General features: G+C 34.3%; 1 protein-coding gene across 1 annotated transcript in view; it reads right to left on the minus strand.

Annotated features, from left to right (window-relative positions):
- Window positions 1–24,754, minus strand: part of LOC107185553 — a 30,976-nt gene continuing 6,222 nt past the window's right edge. Inside the window, exons 3-4 of the mRNA XM_015573256.1 lie at window positions 4,003–4,182; window positions 1–510 (exon numbers count right to left, since the gene is read on the minus strand). Of these exons, the coding sequence (XP_015428742.1) occupies window positions 128–510; window positions 4,003–4,182 (563 nt within the window). The 3' untranslated portion in view covers window positions 1–127. The remainder of the gene's footprint in view (window positions 511–4,002; window positions 4,183–24,754) is intronic.

The raw sequence follows: 24,754 nt of genomic DNA on the forward strand, positions 1-24,754 counted from the left end.
TAAATAGTTGTTTATTGTAGAGGGAAGGTTTTCACAATGGTTCTTGTTTTCAATTTCTTTTGGCCGGTGAGGGCAGGGTGCTGAGGACGCGGGGGGGGGGGGTGTTCGTTCAGAACCTTTCCTTTTTTTAGAGACGAAGGTTAGGATTGGTGCTGGCGATATAGTTCAAAAGTTCTTCGGAATCTTCGCAGACGAAAGGCTTCTGGTGATAGCAGGCTACGTCGTGCCAGCTGATTCCGTCTTTGTAAACGTTGTTCAGAACAGACATACAGGACTCGTTGGTGCCGTTTATGTCGAATTCAGCGTTGTCCGGCTGCTTAACCTTCTTGTGCCCGGTTTGGGACCAGGGGTTGAAGCTCCAGCCTTCCGGGACCTGGTTAGTTGGCGCCATCTTCTTCCTATTGGCGGACCAGAACCAACCGTAGAGAGATTTAGGCTCGAGGTCACGACGGTTTTCGCAACCCTTGAAGTCACAGACACGTCCGGATGTCCAAATGTAAGGAACATCATCTGAAAACGAATAATTTTACTGATTAGACAAGGTTTATTTTGAAATTGAAGTGCAACATATTTTAGGTGGACAGTAGATAGATATACAAATTAACGTACTAATTAAAGTACAGTGATTTTTGAAAATTACTAGTAATGATATATTTATACAGCCCGGATGGCACATGATGCCTTAAAGACGCCTATTTTACGGCTATTTTAGATCTAAGGCGCCTTTAAGCCGTCTTCAAGGCGTCATGTGCTATCTGGGACAGTGGAGTAGGGAACATAAAAGTAAACATAGGTTATGTATTCAACCTAAAAATATAAATCTTGTTTATTTTTAAATCGAAGTTTAAGTAGTTTTTAATTATACCTAGGTCCCAGATAGCAAGTAACGCTCAATGACGCCTTGAAATGGGCGTCTTCAAGACGTCATATGCTATCTGGGGTACTATTAATATGGCGCCATTTGAAATATTATTATAAGTATGTTCATTTATTTTTGAATTACCTATTTCACTTTTGAAGGTAAAATTGTGTTCTTCTTTTTTGCATAAATTTCATAAATGTGAGAATTGAATTCAATGTAAAGTTTAAATTAGAATATTTATTTTTAGTATACACGATGTGTTCTTATTACTTGATTGAAAATATAAATATAAAATAATTATATTAATGGAAATATTAATAGAAATAGAATAATTAAATTAGGCAATAAAGACATACATAATTGTTCGTGTATTTTTCTTCAATATCTTTCTATATTTTAAAAATAGAAATTTTTATTAACTGCATTGTAAAAATATGTTTCAACGTAAACAATTTATAACCTGGCACTACTTAATATTTAAAGAATTATTGTTAGATCAGATAAAAAATCTTAATATATATATGTGTATATACAGTGTGCACAAACAGTATGTCAACATTGAAATCGCTTATAGTAATTGTATCGAATAGAATGTAATTTATGCTAATGATAAAAAATATATTATTTGGAAACTGTCTAATAATTAAAGATAAACGAAGTAGCAGAAATTTTTGTGACATCTAAAAATATGTGAAATTATTTTAAAAACGTGGGTATGCGCTAACACTGTTTTTAATTTGATTTTTCTAAAAAAATGAAATTTGCAATCTTGAAATTAAAGGTCGACAGAAGTTAGGATGAATCTTAAAAAGTTGTATTTTGTCGAAAATTTTTTCGAGAAACTGAAGATCGGTAACTTGCATATAAAATAGACGAATTTCTGAATATATATAATATATTGTTTTCGAACACGTGCGCTCCGAAGATTGATGAGTTTCGTGATGCAACAATGTATGTATAAAAGGATGAGATTTCTCAGCCTCAACCTACTTAAAGATCCTCCGTTTCACCTTGAAGATTCAGTCGTTAATTCACTGACTTGAATATTCGAGAGAATGTTATGAAAAAAAGAAACATATTCCATCGATTCTTGCAAAATAAGTCGTTTCAAAATAAAAAATTATCTCAAAATCTAATTTTCACAAAAAATTGCTTCTTTTTTTTTTAGATGAAACGTAGAGGACACTATTGGTTACCACTTTATCTTCGCTTTAAGCCACTTTAAGGTTCTCATTAGGTCCCAAAATGAAGCAGATTATAAATTTAATAGATCATTCTATCGAGTTGAGCCATAAACGTCAGTTTCTTCTTTCGGAATTGATTAAACTTAGTAACTGTTACTGGATTAACCAATTTTTTAACTACAATAAGCTATTCCTATTCAAAAAGTGACAAAATTCTGTTGAAGAGAAATCTAAATGAAACAAATACTACACTGAAATTTTAAAATATGATCGAGGTTTTCGAGAATTTGTCTGATGTAAAACGAAGCATTAAAGTTCATTGGAAACGCTGTGTTCAGAACTTAACCTTAAAGTTGATGGATTTTATTAAAAAGTGGACTGATTTTGATACAAAGTAGAAATTTATATGTGCCTTATATATTTTAAAATATAACAAAAAACACATTAGAAAATACTAAAACACTGAATACTATTAAATTGGAAAGAAAAACTAGACAATAATATTGGATGAGAAAATTTAAAGTTTCCTTAGATTTGAAGATTCATAAAAAATCTTAAGAAACCCACATAAATTCTAATAATAATCAACTTACAAAAGACTTATTTTCAACCTTTCGAAACTCTCGAATAGAACAAATAATTTTTCGTGTTTATTCCCATTTTCCAAAGGTACTTTCGAAAAATCGAAATCTCCAATTTCATTAGACGAATGAAACCCAAAATCAGTGGTAACCTATATTATTATTTCAGTAAAGACGCGATATCGTTTGGACAATGGCGGATCTCTCGCTTCCGCGTGATGAAACGATCCGCGAGGTCTAGAAGACGCGACGTTGTAAATCAGTGAAACAGTTCGTTTCGAAATTTCTGAACTATCTGCCCGAGCGAGAATGAAAGTTACGGCCGGGGTATAATAAATTGCTCACGAAGTCGGTGCTGCTGGCTTCTGTGTCTCTCTTGTTGCTTCTTCGGTGGTTGGATGGAGAACTTTCTAAGCTAAATAGTTACGACAGGGTTAAACGAATTTCTGATGACGGTAATATCCTGATCGATGACACCAGAGGCGGAAAAATAAATTATAGGATCTGTGTATTTTCGAAATAACACCGTTGATCCTCATGTTCCTATGGCTGGGTTCTCGACGACCCATTGTGAAGATGGTTCCTGAACCGTCGATGAACCATGTTTGGTAGGACGCCATTTTGGAATTAGGCGAAGAAGTTGTTTCTTGTCTAGAGTAGTAGCCAATTTTTGAAAAATGTTCTTCTAAACCGGGAGATTTAAGGAAAAGCAATAATTTTAGATTTCCTTGCATTGTAACTGCAATTTATTTATCGTGACGGTTGAATAGGTGAAGAAAAGTGGGAGTTTGCAATGAAAAGTATTTTCTTTGAAAAATATTAAATATGTGAATATTCTTTGAATAATTGATGTATTTATTCCAACTGTCATGGTACATCCCCTTTCTTCGGTTCATGGTTATGCCGATTTGAATATTTTACTGAATCTTTGCTCCAGTTCTTAATTGTTCTATCTATAAGGTCAATATGTTCTTATTCTGTAATTTCATAAGATCGGTATGTTCTTATTCTGTAATTTCAAAAGATCAATATTCTCCTATTCCATAACCCAGATAGCACATGATGCCTAGTAACGCCTTGAAGACGTCTTAAAGGCGTCTTAGACCTAAAACAGCCGTAAAATGGACGTCTTCAATGTGCTATCTGGGAATTTCATAAGAATTTGTTCTTTTTCTATATTTTCTATTAACCGTCTGTACAGTTAATTACAAATGAAGTCACGTGGATAAAACATTCACATGTGAACACACGTAACTTTATCAAATATGGCGCCCAATATGGCGTCGACAAAGCGACGATCAGTGGCATATACTCCGAAAAAGTAGACTTGTGTAATTTACTTATTTAAAGATTATAGGAATTCGAAGTTACTTACTCTGTTGAATGAGTCTGAAAACTAAGTTGTTTTCATCCTGAGTTTCTATCGACACGAGGTCCATGCAGTATTCCCTGCAGATATTCCTGGCGTCTAACCAATCCACCCTCTGGTTGGCGTGGGCGGGAATATGGCCGCTGTAGAAGTAGTTGTGGCCTCTGAAGTTGAATTCCTTCGGCCCTGCCAAATAAAACAAACAATTATCAATTTTACTTCCTTGAAATGACCTAAATAAAAATATTTTGTCTATTATTTACCCCTAAATATTTGGGAACAAGTAATAGGATTGAATGTGCCTGATATTTCAGTGGCCATTTTTGTTGTCGGGTGTAAATATACCAAGCAATTTAGATAATTTGGTTATGTTTATGACTCAGTGGTCTTAGTTTTGAGTCGAAAAAATGAAGAAACCACTCTGTTAACCACGGTTCTATTAAACCCCATAAACCTTATAACTGTTTCCGTTAACATTTTCTTCTAAAATTGATCAAAATAGAGATACTTCTTGTATATCATAAAAGTTTCAGTCTTGTAATTGGACTACTATATTTAACCCTCTATAGCGCAATGTAATTTTAAAGTCACATACTTGTATGTCCGCATTTTTTTAAGTCTTATATCATTTTTCCGTCACAAGTTGGAGTAGCATTTTATTACTGTTCCACTCTTTCATAGTCAAGAAGTGTAATATCTAATAATAATACTAAATGAAATGAAAAAAAAATTAAGATGTTTAAAATTCGTAGATCAATTGCTAGTTACAAGATTAAGGTTTGCTAGGTTTCGCGTTACAGGTACACTGCCATTCATAAGTATTAGGACACTTGGTTTCCGTAAAAATTATACATTTCAGGCCACTTTTATTACTTCATAGTAGCATAAGCGTTGTCCATCAATCGTTAATATCTCCTATACAATATTTGTTCCAGCCAATTCATAATGCCTTAGAATATTGACTACATATTCGATAAGTGCCCGAACACTTATGGAGGCAAGTGTATGTGTATAATTTCTTTAGGCACGAAAACAAAACTGGATTACGCGGGGTTAATGGAAAGAACAGAAGAAAGTAATCGTGTCATTTTTGAAAATTAGAAGATGTTTCGCTTCCAAAATATGGCGGACAAGCCGTTCAACACGAGCAGCCCTTTCGCAATCGAGGGGTATCATGAGAGTCTCATGATGAGACACGCGTCGTAAATCGTCGACGGGAGAGGCATTCTTGCATAAATACCAGGAAAGAGGGTAAAACCGTTGACATTTAAGCAGACGATAATCATGTGCCCCCCCCCCTCCCATTACAAATATCCACCACCCCGGGCTCACACATGCACACGGCTGTAGAGGATAATTGAATCGTACACGCACGGAGGGATATGGTTCTTCTCTTGACTGCCGCTCGATGGCGCGCAAGTCAGAGACGGGAAAATTCATTATCTAGAATCTAGATAAAGGGTTTCGACTAACGAATGAGAGATAAAAAAAGTACTTCGCCATTTTTAATTGATCAAACGTGGAAATTCCAATTTTTATAATAAAATAATATTACGTCTTGAGTGAATAGACAATTTTTCCTCATTAACTATTTAGAGGTCAGAATGATGATCTTACATATAGCTGTTTTTATTTTGCAATTGCAAAATTGTATCCAACTATGGCGCAAGTCCACACCGAACCGACTCGCCTGAGTACGGATTTCGAAGGGGAACAAGAAACCTCTGTTTCGAAGAGGATAGAAGCTCTAGTATCGAGATAAATACATCGTGTTCTTTATTATTTTATATAATCATATTCTCGTAATTATGTGTGCCAGTAGAATCGGAGATAAGAGTGAAACCTCCCCTTAAAGGGTGATGTATACTTTCATATTTTTCTGTATATCTTAGAAATTATAGTAGATATCAAAAAGCTATTAGAATGAAAATTGAATGGCATCTCATGCTCTATAAAAGTGTGTAATGAACTTGTTAAAGATTTGTTTTTTAAATAAATAAATAAACAAATTTTTAACAATTTTATTATACATTTTTATAAATCATAAGAACCCATTAAATTTTTATTCGAACATTTTTTTTATATCTACTATAGTTTTTAAGATATACAGAAAAATAGGAAAGCACATATTACCGTTTAAGGGGTGGTTTCACTTTAAAGAATCGAATATCAGCAGAAACGAAACATTGCCCGATGCTTTTATTGAAGTCCCACACAAACCTGCGTAGTTTAAAAAAAATTGGAATTTTCAGGGTATCGAAGTTCCCTTGTACGTAACAGTTAATAGAATACATGGTGTAAATAAGGGCAAGCACTTCAGGACTTTTTATCAAATCTGTTGAAGATTTTTAAGATGTAACACTTTGATGCATCCAAAACATGTTTCCTTTATAATGTGGAGTTAAAATAAGCTTTTTTTTTTGGTCGTAGTTTCATACTATTCCCGTTAGGATAAAGCATCTTAAGGTGCGTATTCACTTGTTACGAATCCTCGTATCGTATCAATGTGGACGGGCAACACGTTGCATTGTTGCGTATGAAAATGTATCGTATGGTGATACGATACGAGGATACGCAACAAATGGATACGCACCTTAACACGTCCCTATACTTTCAACTAGCCCATATTTAGACCCTAACCTATGTTTGGGCCATATCCTCTATTTTCCTTGCTCGGTCGATCAGTGTTAAATAAATTAAAATAGTTAATAAAAAATAAGATAAACCTTACAAGAATTTCAGCCTAATAACTAGAATGCGGATTTTATACATTTATAGCACACACGATTCTCTAGAATTCCCTATACAGGAAATCCTCGATGAGTGTTCGAAGGCTTCTCGGCATTAACAAGTAGAGATCTCCAGGTATAACACTGACTGTTTAATGAGGTTTAGTACAGTGATAGATCTCGGAATTCTGAAACCAACGGTGTTTGTTTCAGTCGCATTTGGACATTAGTTTATGAAATATTTAATGGTCAGTGCCGACAAGCCTTCAAACACTTATCGAGGATTTACTGTACTATAGTTTGATAAATTTTGGAAAAGTGTTTATTTTCTTTGGAGCCTGGTGGTTCCTATAAATTAATCCCCAAAGTCTATATTTGCATAAACATCCGCAGTCTACTAATAATTCTTGTAAATATTTTTGAATATTTTCTCCCGCCTTTTCCATACGTCTAGTCGCGTCCGAGTAGACATAATCGAGCGCAGCCGGAAGTCTATAGGGTCAGTAGGTCAACGGCCCATAAAGATGATGAAAATAAAGTAATAACAGCGATAGCGATCGATCATAAACGAGTAGACAATTATTCCCGGGTGATTTTAAAGAGGAAGGAAACGAAGGATTGCAAGGGGACGGAAGTAGTTTATCGAATACATATTCCGAGGCACACACAATGGCGCGGCGATCGCCCTGAGATATCGTAATTGTTCCGGACGTCTATTGTACGACTCGACGGCGCAGGAAACTTGCCGTTGAAAATATACAGAGAGAGAAATGCACGCGTTCAATGACGTTCTGTCGGGTCATTGCGAATGGAATCTCTGCGGAACCTCTGTTATCCGAACCGACAGGAAGAAGAAGGTACTATACGTTTGGGTAACTTTGACTCACAGGGAGAGGTCCCCAGATATAATGTTGGCTTTTTAATGAGTATTAGCGTAGTGGTAGAGCTTGGAATTCTGAATCCAATCAAGTTCTAAGCTATACAGTAAATCCTCGATGAGTGTTTAGAGGCTCCTCAGCATTAAATATTAAATATTTCATAAACTATCAAATAAATATAAACTTGTCAGTACCGAGGAGCGTTTGAACACTAATCGAGGATGTACTGTAACGTGGATCCATTACCCTGAGGCACTTATGATTAGTTAGACCCTATACATTATTGCATTCTGTTCTTCATGTTGCAGTTATGAAAGAGGATTCCAAAGATTTGCTTAATATTTTTTTCATCATTATATTTCTTCTTCCACTTAGATCCTATGACGTTTTGGAATTTGAAGAAATTGAAATATTTATAGCAGTATGAGAAACCAATTTTTTTTCTGAAATCATGGAAACGTTTTGGTGTATCTTTCTCATGTAGTGGACTTCTGTAATGTGGTGTTTAGTATTACAGTAAATCCTCGATGAGTGTTCGAAGACTCCTCGGCACTTAACATTAACTATTTTATATATATTCAGAAAATAATTTTTTCATTTTGCAGATTTGCAAATAGTTAAATTGAATTGATTTTTAAGTGAAAAAGTATTTCAAAATAGGAATTTACCATTTTCTGAATTTGGGACAAAGTTACCCCAGTCTAAGTCGAAGTTACCTCAACTTTTAATATTCTAGGTTGGTAAGAGTACTGTAACAGTTGCAAAGTTGACCTTTGTAGTATCTATTCCAGGCTGGTAGGAGTACAGTGCTATCATAAAGCTGACCTTTGTAGTGCAATTCAGCTGAGAATCTGTATGAGTCACAATAAACAGCTTCTACATTGTCAAAAGCTTCCGCTGATTCGTCGATGAATGGTCTAGTGAGAATACGCAGGATGCGGCAGAGTTTCATAAGCCAATTCGTTCAATCTTTAGAGTGTCATTTGTGAAACGCGAGGTCGAGCGTTGTCGTGCAGAAGAATAGGGCCCCTCTCAATTGATCCAACCTGGCTGTTCAACCTGGAGATGCTACTAACGATAAAGTTATCGATAAATATCGGTAACATCGGATTGAATATATCGATGAAATATGGATAAGTTGAATTTATTGTTATCGACAATTCGATACATCGATAATATTGTTAAGATATCGACAAGTTAAATTTATTACTATCGATAATATTGTCAAAAAGTATGGATAAGTAGAATTTATTGTTATCAATAATTCGATATATTGATAACATCGTTAAGATATCGATAAGTTGAATTTATTACTATCGATATTTCGATATATCGATAACATTGTTGAGGTATGGATTGGTTGAATGTTTTGCTATCGTTAATTCGATATATTGATAATATCGTTAAGATATCGATAAGTTGAATTTATTATTATCGATATTTCGATATATTGATAATACCGTTAAGATATCAATGAGTTGAATTTATTGTTATCGATAATTCGATATATCGATAATATCGTTGAGATGTGGATAAGTTGAATTTAACTGGAAGGTTTATTATAAAAGATTCAAGACGTTATATTATAATATTTTACTATAAATTATACTACATTATGAATTAAATGACTCAGACTTCAAGCCTCCCACACTTAGCTAAAACACGAATAACTTAAGCCCAAATACACAGGCTAAAACTTTTGATGAGATGTTATTTCAAAATTTCAGTATGGATCAGAAATGACCCAGCTGCGGCTTCCTCGGATCCGTCTTCCGAGGTTTAATAGAGTTGATGTAATTGAACAATGTAAAAAGACGAACAATATCATAATAATATCATAACAGTATTAGCCTAATAACAATAAAGCGTAACAAATAAATTTAACGAAGTGTAATTAAAATAATTAACGTTATTGCACAAACGAAGTAACATTATAATTTTACCTGTATGTAAAAATTTTTTTAAAGAATTACATCAATAATTTACTTCAAGGTATACCATATTCTTGACAACTTTCAATTACATAAATCCTTGCTGGATGAAATTGGTGAAATTAATTGTTCTGAGTCTAATACGTGTCAAAGGTGTTGTAATGATGGACATTTGCGTAGACATTTGAACGTTGTCTAATAGTCGTTTCTCCTGTTTGTTTTCTAATTGAGCTGTAACATGAATAATAGAAAGCTCATCTCTTGATGCAATATCCACTATCTAAATGGATAACTGTTACGATGACTTACGTTTTCACTTGTATTTGGTGTAGGTATCAATCGATAATTCATTATTTTGGATGGAAATTACCAAATTGGTATTTTCATGGAAACAAGACTAGTATCGAATATGACAGCATTGTGTCAGATACAATAAAAAACAAAACTACCATCAGATTTGGTAAATTTTGTTAATGTTACTGTTTACAGAAAGAAATCCTTAACGCAGGAAGCAGATCTCTGTTTTAATTTAATTCTTCATCAATTACTGTATAAAGTGCCATTTCGGTGACATTTATACCTAGCGATTGAAGTGTTTCATATTGTTACTTTTATTGAATAATTGAATCGTTCAGTGGCCAAAGTGACTAACTATACATTTTAGAATTTTTCCAAATTTGAGTGCCGAAGCACTTGATGGGTGTTTAACTTTGTATATTTGAAATATATTTCTTTGATCACTCTTGTGGACTTGATCGCTTTGGAAAATGAATGAATTATATTGAAATAATTGAAATTTAATCACTTTGAAACTTTGAGGACACTTTATTGTACAGTTAAACTCATTACAAAAAATTTTATTTTCACGACAAAACCATAAATATTATAGTTGTAAGGATTTATGTGCAGTCGGTGAGCAAAAAAAGGTGTTCCGCACCGGGGAATGTAACTAAAAAAATTTTCAACCAACTGACCCGCTATTATAATGTATAATTTTATTGGTTCGATAAATCATATTTTTTAGCATTTTTAACTTGAAAAAAAGTTACCTTTTTGTTTTTAAAATGTCATCATTTTTGCAATTTTGCATTTTTTTACTTCAAAATAGGTTTATGCTGTGAAGAACATGTTAAAGATTTGTACATGCAAAGCTGGGACAGTTGGTTGAAGATTCTTTTAATTACAGACCCCGGCGTGAAACACCTTTTTTGCTTACGGGCTGCACATAAGTCCTTATAGAAATAATATTTATGAATTTGTAGTGAAAATAAAAATTTTTGTATTCAGTTTAGTTGTACAATAACAAGTTGTACAGTAACAATTAGGACTTGAATATCTCCGTTATTTGTAGAGACATGAAAAAATGTTGTTGACAAAAGTTGTTCAGTATAGAGGGCGCTATAATACGCCAGTAATCATTTCTTTGCAGATATGGGAGTCTCGGAGATTTCAAGGTCACCTTCACTTTTTTGAATGAAATCGTATGCTTTTTTATGCATCGGTTAATGCAACCCGAGATTCTCTATAAAGAAGTATTAACCTATGTACGTCGAAAAATTATTAGTTTAGGAGATAATCCATGGAAAGGCGATGTGTACACTTAGTTTTGACTCTCACAACTGTATATATATACAGGGTGTAACAAAAATATTAGAGGACCCAGAAATGGGAGACTCGTGAGTTGACACAAGTTTTTCCTTAGTAAAATTTTATCCCGAGGCTTTGTTAACGAGATATTAACGAAAAACCCCGCGCTGCGATTAGTAGCCAACGTTACCGCGGGAACTTGGCCGGCAGACTCGCGCTCTGATTGGTCAGGGTTTTTCGTTCATATCTCGTTAACAAAGCCTCGGATAAGATTTTTGCTAAGGAAAAACTTGTTTCAAATCACCTCACGAGTCTCCCATTTCCGGGTCCTCCAATATTTTTGTTACTCCCTGTATAGCGAAACCGTCAAAGGTTTCTCTTTTCGCAGGCAATAGGACTGTGTGTGCGCGCGCAGATCAAGGCGGTTATCGTAAGAAGTTCCTTGACACCATCGTGAGATGTGCGAGCGCCTCCCGAGGGCGTATAAATGTTTAATGAACGGTGATATAACGATCGTAAATTGCGAGTAAGCATGGAAAAACGACGTGTACGGTTGTGGGAGAGAGCAAGCGCGCTTTGATAGACGGCCAAGAGACTTCGATGCGTGGCGGTGAATGCGTGAGAGACGGCGACGCTGACGTAACGGAAAAAATTACTCTCACCAGTCATCCGTTGTTATTTGAAACGCGGGAAATCCATCGTTTTTCTTTCTTCGACTTTCTTTCAATAAATTCGGTGGAAGTCTAGCGGAAATTTAATTACCATTAAGATTTATCTCTTGATATCTTTGAGAAATAGGGAAATGAAGGGACGTGTATACATATCAATCCAAAACTTTATTTCGAAAATAAAAAATTACCATTTACTACAGACACTCAAAATTTCAGTAAGAAGTAATAAAAATGTCATTTGGTGGTATGTTTCCTTTATATTACCAATAAAACTGCTATGTATTTTATAAAAAAAAAGTTTGATTATTCGCTTTGGTATATCGGTTATTCCCCGTACAATGTATTGCTCTTTACAAACTGAGTTGATTATTTTCCCCAACGCGTCTGGTATTCCTCGAATTGTTTTGTGTAAAGTGAGTTGCTCAGAAGAATGAATTTATTAATTTAATTGTTTTTCAATGTTTATGAATTTTATTATTTTTTGACAATTTTTTTGTTTTTAATATCAATTTTGTTTTTCAACAATGAATTGGTAATTTTTAACGAATAAAAATGTTTATTTCCTCGTTTTGCTTTATTTTTCTCGAATAATTTCGAATACGAAGAATTTATTCGAAGAATTCGAATAATTCAAAAGTAAATGACACCCTTACTTTTTGAAATGAATTGAAAAATATCTGTAAAAATTGGTGCATTTTGAGTGTCTATTTCCCTTTGATCGTTGTTTAAACATGTTTAAATGTTGATAATGCGATAACAACATATACCATTTTATTCGGGAGAGTTGACAGAATAATTTGACGCAACAATCAGCTGATTAACTATTAATGTTTGAACACAGTAAATATTCAAAGTTATAAATTTGCATTTTTTTAAAAAATCAAATTTCTCGGAAACTGAGAGTGATGACAAGAAACTGTTTACGGATTCGTATTCAGCACAAAAAAATCTACAAGAATCGGTATAATTGTTCTTTGGGATAAAAATCATGTTGACCAGTGTATTTTGTTAAAAAACCTTGGTTTCATTGCTTTTTACACGGTAGTTCGCGCCACAAGTGCGTAAACATCTGCGGTATAGAAGCCATAAAACGATAGATCTGTCGTAGAGAAGAGAATGAAGAGATTGATGTGAATGACAGCAGGAGGCTGACGGTCTTAAGATTCCAGAGTGGTTTCAGGCTCGGAACGTGGCTCCGAGGAATGGAAAGCTCTCGCTTTCACGTGTCACGACCCGTGCATGTTTCACACGGTCCAACTTCGCGAAAATGTTTCTTTCGTTCCTTCTTTCTTTTTTTTTTTTTTATTTAAAGGTAGAAAACGTTTAATGTATGCAAACTCGACGATCAATATTTGCAGACGGGTTCCGTGATGAGACGCAAAGTGGGTTGCGTTCACTCGGAAAGGAAAGAAGAAAGTGCGCTGAAGAATTATCGGAGGGACTCTCGAGGAATGGTTCGTGGGCGTCGATAAATCGCTCAATTGGACCGAATTATGTGTAATTTCTAACAATAATATTTTATAATTGTAGAGGAATGTATAGCTAAATATAGAATACTATTTTCTTCTTCGAATGTCATTCGTACTAAACCAACCGTTTCGGGACTGTTATGGAACCTAAAGTGTTAACGGTTTTAGAATCGATATGTTAGAGAATATAGGAACCGTAACTGAAGCTGATATATGAAGTTTTTCATAATTGTTTCAAATCGATATCATAATTTTCAAGCACTGGCTAGCACATTCTAATAACAATGCTTAAAATATTGCAATAATGCATTTTTTCAGATCTTTTACAACTTTTGTCATTGCAATATGAAAGAGGGAAGAAAATTCGTTGATTTATAAATTGGTATACTTTCAATAGTTTGTCGATGTTTATTGATGCGATTGAAACAGATATACCCACGCGTTTTTTGTCACTGGTTCTGGTGTTAAATGGTAATCGATATTTAGGGCTGGGACTTCTTGTCGAATTTTTCTGTATTTGAATATTCGAATAATTCAGTTGTTCAGTTCTTGACGAATATTTATGTATTCGAATATCTAAGTATTTAAATATTGAACTAACATTAAAAAAAACAAAGTGTGCCTGGAATAGGTACCCAAATATGAAACATTGACATCGGGTACAATATTGTCATGGAAAACAAACGAAACATAGTTTTATTCTTCTTATAACAAATATATATTTTGAGTTTATTACATACGATAGACCTCATACATGGTTTTTTTTCCATATTCTGTCCCTGTCTAAAAAATGATTTTCAATAATTTTTTATCATTTACCTATATATCATTGGATTTGTCAAGTTTACTTGGTATTGGACACAATAAACTACGATCTATATTTAAAAAAAAGAGCGAATAAACTACGATACATGGATCAAAAATTATAGCACCTAGCGGTTGTTTTTGGAATTAAAGTGTTAAAATGGCTGCTGAATTGCCCATCAGGGTGCATTTAAATCCCCGTAAGCTTTTAATTGTTTAACGTCACAGGCCAAATAAAAGACAACACCTGCAAGTGCGTATAATTACCAAAAGGGTTAATTATACAATAGATTTCGTATTTTTAATGAACAAACGTGTCGAATTCGATGGAAAGTAGGATTCACACGAACGAGCCATCCAGTTAAAGATGGCGGCCGTCGAGTCTGTGTAACGAGCCCCCCCCCCCCAATAGGAGAATTATCTCTCGCGGGAGCGGCGTTGTTGTTTTCTTTCGCAACGATTCTTGACATTTTCGTGGCGACGGAACATCGGCCTTTTGTGAGCTTGTCAGCCGGACACAGAATCTTACTGAAGAACCGCGTTGCGACAGCTGATTGTTCGGCTGGCGCCTATCATAAAGGTGCGTATTCATTTGTTACGCATCTTCGTATCGTATCATCCTACCGTATCGTATTGTATCGCATTTTCATACGCAACGATGCAACGCTTGCCCGTCCATATTGATACACAACGGTGATACGATACAAGGATAAGTAACAAGTGGATACGCACCTTAAGACCCTTTAACTTTAACCCTTTCATTTCTAAATTATTTACAAATGACTAAAGAAATATTTTGTGGATACTATATGGCATACAAATGATTTACATGAACATTTTAACGTTTTGAAATCGTTTAATAGCGTTTTCCATTGGTTGTCATTTGGCAATTTTTGTACTTTTATCACAGGTATATGTAATAATTTCCATTATAATGTTATTACACATAATGAAACCCAATTTTTTTTTAACTTCGACAATATATACTCTCGAAATATTTGAAAGAAATTCGAGTTTTGTAAGTTTTCATTGTATTTGTAATATTGCTGAACACCTGAATTCCATCAGATGAAAGTGACACAAGTCAAATAATGTGTTATTTTACTGATAAAATGTTAAATGCACATTCAAATCTGTGCTATGCCATCTATAGAAGACTAGGAGAAACTATTTTATACTCACAGATATGAATAAATAATACATGATACCAATATTTTATTTCATAATTTAAAATACGTAGCCACGTGACAACAGTGGGAACGAAACGGTTAAATTCCAAGCAGTGAAATAAAGCAATTTTCACGGATATAATTTTTTTGTACATATAAAAGTATGTAGGAAGGAATAGAAATTCCATAAAGAAATTTTTTGGATCGGTATTTTTTGTAGTAACAAAATGTTGCGTTTATGCAATTTGGGGACTTTTTTTTTTATTGAAAAACGTAAATAAAATAACTAATATATCATTTTGCGGAAATATAAAAATGCATTATAATACTATATTTTATGGCCCACTACATGAGAAAGGTACATCAAAGAAGTTCCATGATTCAAGAAAAAAAATTAGTTTGTTAGTTCCATGAATATTTTAATTTTCTAAAATTTCAAAACATCGTAGGATCTAAGTGGAAGAAGAAATAGTGACGAGAAAAATATTAAACAAATTTTTGATTCAGGACTATCATATGGTGTGATGCAGGCAAATTATAATAATTTTATATGTAATACCCTGCTAGGTAATTGACCGGATAATTAATGATTACGAAAAAGGCTCACAATTGAATCTCTTAGGAAACGCGTGTTCCAGAAGTCTTAATTGATCTTGGAATAAATCATTAAAGCGTTCCAGTGACTGGGTGTTGCCAACATAAAGGTAACCGTCTGGAAAATTTGTAATCTGTTCCTTCTGAAAAGAATTCAATCAGAGTAGAACTGGATAATTTAAATAAAATCAGGTCACTGAATATCAAACTTTCAAAAATTCTATTCGAATAATTAGAGTCAACTGTAACTTTGAGGCAACGGAAAATAAAAAATTATCAATAGATTACACGTCTTATATTAATAAATACGTATCAATGTACAGAATGATTGATAACGATTGTCAAAAATTTTATGGGATGATTATACATAATAAAATACAGTAAAATTTTGATCAAGAGTTACAAGCATTTCGCCAATGTCTCAATGCTCCCAAGTGTTCTATAAATGTTCAGGTAATAGGAACGAAAAGAAGCACGATTCGAGGACATATTTCATATTCGATTTTCTTCACTGGCAACAATGACCTTGGAGAAGTGGGAATGGATCTGCAGAGGATTGACCTTTTTCAAGGAACATTCTCATAACAGCGTCATTAACATAACAACCCCTAATCTGTAAAACGTGTTAAAATGAAGACTTTAATACACTTCAATATAGGTAACCCCTGTACAGGTTAGGTTTTGAAAAATTTTCGTGCTATGCTTATTTATGCTACAGGAAATAGTATATGTATACGTAATAGTATATGTAAATTAGCAACTAGTATATGTATACGTGCATACAGAAAACGGAGTTAATTACCAAAAACTAATAAAACTACACTATTCTACATAATTCTTTAACCGTGTTATAAGAGTAGGTATTTAGGTATCGTGTTATAAGTGTACCGTATTATGGGAATACCGTGTTTTAAGACTATCGTGTTATAAGAGTACCGTGTTATAAGAGTATCGTGTTATAAGAGTATCGTGTTTTAAGAGCATCGTATTATAAGAGTATCGTGTTTTAAGAGTATCGTATTATAAGAGTACCGTGTTATAAGAGTATCGTATTATAAGAGTATCGTGTTATAGCAGTATCGTATTATAAGAGTATCGTGTTTAAGAGTATCGTATTACAAGAGTACCGTGTTATAAGAGTATCGTATTATAAGAGTAACGTGTTATAAGAGTATCGTGTTTTAAGAGTATCGTATTATAAGAATACCGTGTTATAAGAGTATCGTGTTATAAGAGTATCGTGTTTTAAGAGTATCGTATTATAAGAGTATCGTGTTATAGGAGTATCGTATTATAAGAGTACCGTGTTATAAGAGTATTTTGTAAGGATACCGTGTTATAAGAGTACCTTGTAAGAATACTGTGAATACTGTGTTATAAATATGAATAACCCTCAAACCCGCGACGGGTTCATTATTAGTTTGAGGGACTAACAAGGGACGTTTACGGACTTATACACGCCGATTTGTTTATAACTTTGCTCACTTATTTATGGGATCAACGTTAAGTTAAGAATCTTGCCGTACTTCATTGGTGCTTCTTTTAAACTTTAAAGGAGAATACCACCCTTTCTACCCGAATCGTGCCCTCTACTTATTCGTTTGTAACTCCAAAACTACAAAAGATATCGAAAAAAAGTTTAGATAAATTTAGTATCGTTTTTAGTTGTCCATATATCTAGTAGGAAGAAAGATTCAAAAAAATGATTTCTCTGAAGATTTCTTCCTACCAATATATGGACAACTAAAAACTATATAAAAGTTATCTAAACTATTTTTCGATATCTTTTATAGTTTACAAGATACAAGCGAATGAGTAAAAGGCCCGCTTCGGAGAAAAAGGGTGGATTCTCCCTTAAAGTCTAACATCAGTACCAACCAAGTATAACAAAATTCTTAGGTTGGTCCTACAAACAATTGAGCAAAGTTACAGAAAAATCGGCGTGTATCAATTTTCGGACATCCCTTGGTAAGACAATCCAATATTATAAAAGTTGCGCAAGGTGTTTCGGATGAAACGCGACGTTCCCCATCGTTGGTCTCTCGGTTAACGGGGTCACGAGGGAACTCCGCTTTCGATGATTTCATCGATTCAATCCTTGCCTGCTATCCTTCGTCTCATTGTTACTCTAATCGCGGGTCTAAGAGGCATACTACAGCCGTGGATGCAACTGGCATCATATGACCGGCCCCGTCGCGTCGGGATGATCGAGCATTCCAGGGGCCCCCAAGCATGCAATCATTAGGACGTTGGACGTGGTTCGTCTCTGTGCGATGGTGGTTGTGTCCGAACATGATTACGTTGCACCATTGCGGCAAAAGGTGATTCAGTCCCACGGCCCCTCCGTACCGTCTGCCTCTCACGTGATTAAGGTGACTTCAGGAAATTTTTAATAATTATAAATTCAGTTGAAAATTTAACGGAAACATTTAAAAAATTTGCAACTTTCGATTGCTACCACACAATCGCAAGGTCAACGATAAAATTATTGAAAAAGAAACGTTATAAAAATTTCTTTTTAACACGAGCCTTATGGAATTGTTGTTGATAGTGAAAAATTAACCACTTATTACTTGGCTACAAAAAATGATATTTTTGTAAAAATTAGGTGGTTATAGATTTTTTTACGGAGACTTGTTAACGATCAAATAAAATTAAAAATTAAGATCAAGGTATGCAAACTTAGGTTCCAGCCCGTTTTGTGGTATCTTCTACGTATGTCTCCTATGAACGGAAACGTCGCTTGTTTTCCTTCGGTTTGTTTGACGAACTTTCCAATGTTTTCATTTTTCATTTATGTTTTTCTTAACGAGTTTACCGTTATTTTTTCTGATTGTAGCGTGCACGTTATGCGGCATAAAAAATATTTAAAACTGTAAAATGGTGCACGCTATCACCATGCAGACGCCACCTGCGGCATTGCTACTTTTCTTGCACCAGTAACGGAAAGAAATGCGTGGCTTGTACCGGGAGACAATAAGGAAAAATATTTTTATTTTCTCCACTCGTTTGTACATTCATTTTTCCATTTAAGTATTTCGAAGTAGTTTGAAATAATAATCATTCGAATCAAATTGGTAAAAAGTATAAAGGGCCATGTGGAGCCCCAGCTAGATACGACACCAAACGTGGAAAGTACTTTAACTTACGGTTTCGTCAGCCCTCGTGTTTCGATCGATAGATTGAATTTTTCAAATAGACGACAGTCCATTTTGAATATTTTTTTTCGATAATAAAGGTGAGATTAGGGGGTCAGAAGTGCTCTTAGACCGATTTGTACTTGCGATATACCATTCGATAGTTTGTCAAGAAAAAACAATGTGTACTAAGTTTCAACCCTTGATCTCAACCAGGGGGTACTAATAGGGAAAATTCGGATTTTCGGTTTTTCCTCGAGTTTACCAGTTTAATGGCGTGCAAAAAGTCTGTGAAAAATCTGGTAGATAGTATTTATCGGGTCATGAGTTAGACAATTTTTTGCGATTTTTTAGTCGAGTATCCTAGTTGTGAAAAATCAAAAACTCTAAAAAATACGGAAAAAAGATTTTTTCTTACTGAAATTTTGAAGGCACCGCATTTATCCTTTCACAGTAGCAACGTATTATCGTAAGCAATGTCCCCAATTTTTTTGACATTTTTTGGTTGGGTGCGCCGTACTTATAAAAATCAAAAATCAATTGTTTCCAAATGGGAAAAACAGACCCCGGGTCATTTTTGACCCGCCCAGAAATGTTGCGTAATGATTCCTTCGAAATTTTTCGCTTGTATTTTTACGGTTCCTGGGTCTCGAGCGACCTAAGGTTGTCATCAGAGGGCCAATGAAAAGTCTCACGAAGAAAAATACAAATGATATTGTACCTTGAAACAGATTTTACTGTATCGTTTACGCGTGGTGTGGCATAAATGCATAAAATCTACGGTGTATCGATCATGTTCCAACGGATGTGTCGTCGAGATGACGCCTTTAAAAGCATCGACAACGCTATTAATCGGCTTGGCTAATGATTAAGTAATTTTTTCTTTCATCGTCACATCGTTGACATATAAATCCTCGGTGGATTAATTCATCTGACTCGACAATGCTCGCTCGCGAATAACGACGACGATTGACTCGTTTGCCTTTCGAAGAAAAAGAATCCTAATAGCCTCTAATGCTCACTTTCGAATGGAATCTATTGTGCAATAATCAGGTTCCAATTAGATATTCAGACGATAATTTTAACGTTTTTTTTTTCATCTTTTTTTTAACGTTGGTTGAGTGAACATTGGTCGAGCATCGAGTCTGTTGTCGATGGAAATGAAGTTAGTGATAAATCAGAATCCGAAGGAATAATATTTATTCTATCGGGAGAAATTGTTTTCTTGAAAATTTTGATGAATCTTTTTGATGCTGGATGAGTTGACAACGTCGAGCATGAGTCCAGTGTTGATTATATAAAAAGAAATGTAGAATGTAAAGGGAATTCACAGAAAATAATTTGCTTAATTATAATTTAGAGAAATATTATTTTTTGTGAGGGAGATATTTAAATGTTATTATAATAATACTAATTCTTATTAGTCGATAGAATTTTCGTTACCAGAATTGTAGTTCTTATTTTTTTGTTAAATTTTAATCGATAGTATAAGTATTATTAATATAATATTATAATCATTGTTATTATATTATAAATTAACATTTTTAAATATTACATATATAAAAATAATACAGAATTATGAATATCATTATAAATATTATGTAATATTATAATAATAATAATAATTATTATTATTTAATGTAATATTAGTAATTATATTAATAATTCTTATGAAACCTTCTTCATAAGAATACTTATTATTATAATAAGTTTCATTCTTACGACAGTCCACTGAATCTTGTTTAATGAGAGATGACTGGATATCATTGAGTACAAATCTTCTGTTGATTAAGATAAAACAGTAATAAACTGCAAAACAACAAAACAAAAGAAACACAAAGCCTTGTTTCGTTAATAAAGCGATTAATAATAAGTAGACTAACGAGAAGGAAGTATTATTTTCACTAGAACCTACGAGATCGTAAAAATACATTTATTGTAGTTGACGTCATGGATGATTGTAAATTAACATTGTAAGTGCAACATCCCATTAAAAGAGAAAGTTCTGTTGCTTGAACGTATGTTGTGTTTCGTAGACGTGAAAACCACTAATCAGTAGAATTTTTCCCCGTTTCATTACATGTCCAAGTATTACATTACATAATTGTACAATTTTCTAGATTATAATTTATAATGTATGATTTCGAATTACTTGTTTTACAATCACTGGAATCATAAAGGTGATTTCGCTTGAATCTATTATAATGATTTATTATACATATGTATATTTCATATTACACTAAATTACGTTAAATTGTATTAGATATTATCTATACATATTACAATGTTATATAATTTAATTTAGTATACGTTAACTTTTGATAGTTCTAGTGATTTTCAGATTAAACATTTTTATTCTAAACCGAATACTTTGTGAGATATGGAGCAAACTATATTTTTAGGGGTTTAAAAAAAACTTATTTTCACCCTCTAAATATAGACATGAGAACTGAAAAAAAAGAGTCCCTGTCAGATATTTTTCAGTGTGCTACCTGGCAACCTAAATTTCATGAAAATCAACATATTACACATCAGTGATATCTAAACAGGTGGATGTCAATGCAAATACAGTAAAATAATTTCTGAAGTGACAACCTTAAAATGTGTGTAAACTCGTAACTGTGTTAAACGAAGGAAAGTACGTGATTGGATCGCAATAGACCCGAAAATCGTAGGAGGGTTTACCATGAACGTAGCCAAGGGGTGGCATAGAGGGATACTTGCTCCGTCTCTAAAAAGAAAAAAAATGGCATTTGCTCTACCCTATAGGCAAAAATTTGGATTCCCCTCCTCCCCACAAAAGAAAAATATTATATTAACTAATATTTCGTATCTAAAAATAAAGTTTAAATTCTATTAAAGTAATCTTCAATTTATCTTAAATTAAATTTGCCCCCCCCCCCACCATCCAGGGAACAAAAATATTATATTACAGTAACAAATATTTTATATGTAAAAATAAATCTAAAATCCATTTAAAATAATATGACATTTAGCTTAAAATAAATTTTGCCCCCCCCCCCCCCCGCTGATAACATGGCGACGGCCATGTGACAGACATTTCATTTCGGTGACTACAGTCTCGCGTGCTAACAATAAGGTGCGTCCCAGAATTGCCCACCTCTCGGATGAGTCAAGTGTGAATAAGTACAGGTGACTTTACTGAGCGTGTTCTCGTTAACGGGTCACCGAGGCGACGAGGAATGCAAAGTAGCGTCTCCAGGATGTGTGTGCACTTTCTCGTCCTCGCGATAAGCAGAATCGAGGGGAACCGGAGCCTTCTAATGTAGTTGTCGTAATCGCCTCATGATAATTGACGCTAACACGCTCTGAGTAGATGTCATGAAATTGCTGTATGGTATTTCGTGAAATGTGGCCGTAGTTAATGAAATAAGAAGGTATTACCAAATAACCCTCGTATAACACGGTACTTTGAAACACGGTTCAAAATTTCAAAAATTGTGGAAGCCCTTGTATAACACGGTCCTTTGAAACCATAGTTTTGATAACGGCACGGTCTAAAGATTATAGGAACCCTCGTATAACACGGGTTTTAGTACATAGCGGTTTACAAATTGGGAACCCTCGTATAACACGGTTCTTCGTTAGTTATATACATGTTGAACATTTCATCAAAATCGGTGAACGTTGTTACGAGATATAAACGATTAAAAATGTTGAAAATCACAGTTTTTCCCGACTTTCGACCTAAAACTGTAGTAAATCTAACAATTCCTACATCTTTTGATGGCTGCCGCTCGTTTCTGTATCAACTTGATTTTGATGAAATTTTCAACATTTATATAATTAACATAAATCTTCGATATGTATTTATTAAATTTTCATTGTAGTCTCAGATTAAAAAGTTGTAAAAAACGACCTTTACTATTTTCTTGGCGATTCCGACCAATTGCAAATTTTTCGATTTTTTGTTACACATCATTTAGTAAACTAATGTCTCCAATTTCACAAAAGAACTCAAGTCATTTGGATCAATTTTAAAAAAGTTGTTCCGTTTTAAGGGGACTTTCCCATTCAAAATTGAAAAAAAAAGACACTTTTTTAATATTTCTTTATAAAAAAACTATTATATTTAGAAACATAATTCCTTTTGGACGCTATTATATATATTATTAAGAACATAAAGAAATTTTTTCTAGCACTTTTAGTTCACCACGACCGCTGTAGAGGGCGTCTTCCAAAAAGCCACGTTTTAAGCGGTGCGACACTTTGCAGACGTCCTGTAAAAAATTAAGTAAAAATTCAAACGGGATTCTATTCGTGAGACTTAAAACTAGACAATAAACCTCTAAAAATTCATAAAACTACCCCCCCCCTTTTTTATACAGGGGTGAATTGCCCCCAAAAAAGAGTGATTTTTCGAATTTTTCGGAAAAATACGTATAAAACGATAAAAAATACAAAAAATAAAATATTTTAGTGGTTTCTTGTCTAGTTTTAAGTCTCACGAATAGAATCCCGTTTGAATTTTTACTTATTTACGTACGAATTTTTACTATTAAAAAGGTGTCTTTTTTTTTCAATTTTGAAAAGGAAAGTCCCCTTAAAGGGTATACGAATACTTTTAAGCGGTACTGTACATATTTAGCTGCTGGTATCCTCAAGGGTATCACATAGCATCCCAATTGAGAGGATTCCACCCAAAGTCACGACAGCTCAAAAAGGCATCATGTACTACAAACTTACAAAAGCTGATTAAAATGGGATTACAGACGAGGTATAGGAGTAGACATTTCATCCAATGTATTTGTGCGGCCCACTTTTCTGGGGTTACGTACCCCATTTCCATTTTAGTGTCATTACCCACCGCAGATTCACCGTGCTCAAAACGTAGAGGTCGCTACAATCATAGGCTTTTTAAGGTGTCGGTATTACAGTTTAGGTGGGCCACCAACTCCCATAAAATAAAATGTCTATTCTTATACCTCGTCAGTGATGGGACGATTATACTTGGGGACTTCCCCTCCTAAGTAAACCGTGTCTGAGCCTCTGGTGTTAAGAACGAACGTAGCACCGGCTGCGTGCTTGCACAATGGGGACCAGGTAGCTGCTGGATGTCACGTGCCTACTTTTAAGAATACGCGACAGCGTGGGATTGCGCGAGTGCCATCTTGGCGTGTGTATCGGCCGGTTTAACCTCGATTTCTTTCAGTCGCGCTGGTAGGAACGTGCCCGCGCATTTAAATGCCCTGGATTGGCGGAGGCGCTCCGGCAATTGTCCCGTTCTTGGATCCCAGAAGTCATCGACCTCGGGTTTCGTTGTTTTGGAATTCTGATAATTGGACTACAGTGTACACTTGGAACTACCATTATTCTCAAAATATTGCAGTCGTTGTTTTGGAATTCTGATGATTGGGCCACAGTGTATATTTAGATCGATTACTTTCCTCGAAATTTTGCAGTTATTGTTTTGGGATTCTAGTAGTTGGACCATATTACACCCTTAGTTCCATCACTTTCCCCAATATATTACAGTTCTTGTTTTGGAATTGTAATAATTGCACCACAGTGTGCACTAATTCTGTAAAACCATTAGATGAACTACTTTTTTCAAAATATTGCAGTCATTGTTTTGGGATTCTAATCGTTGGAACATATTGCACCCTTAGTTTCAACACTTTCTCCAAAATATGTAGTACAGTTCTTGTTTTGGAATTGTAATAATTGGAGCACAGTGTACACTAATTCTATAAAACCATTAGATCTACTACTTTTTTTTTCAAAATATTGCTGTCATTGTTTTGGAATTCTAAAAATTGGACCAGTGT

The sequence above is a fragment of the Dufourea novaeangliae genome, unplaced genomic scaffold (assembly GCF_001272555.1).
Source record: "Dufourea novaeangliae isolate 0120121106 unplaced genomic scaffold, ASM127255v1 scaffold48, whole genome shotgun sequence".
NCBI classification, from domain to species: Eukaryota; Metazoa; Arthropoda; class Insecta; order Hymenoptera; family Halictidae; genus Dufourea; species Dufourea novaeangliae.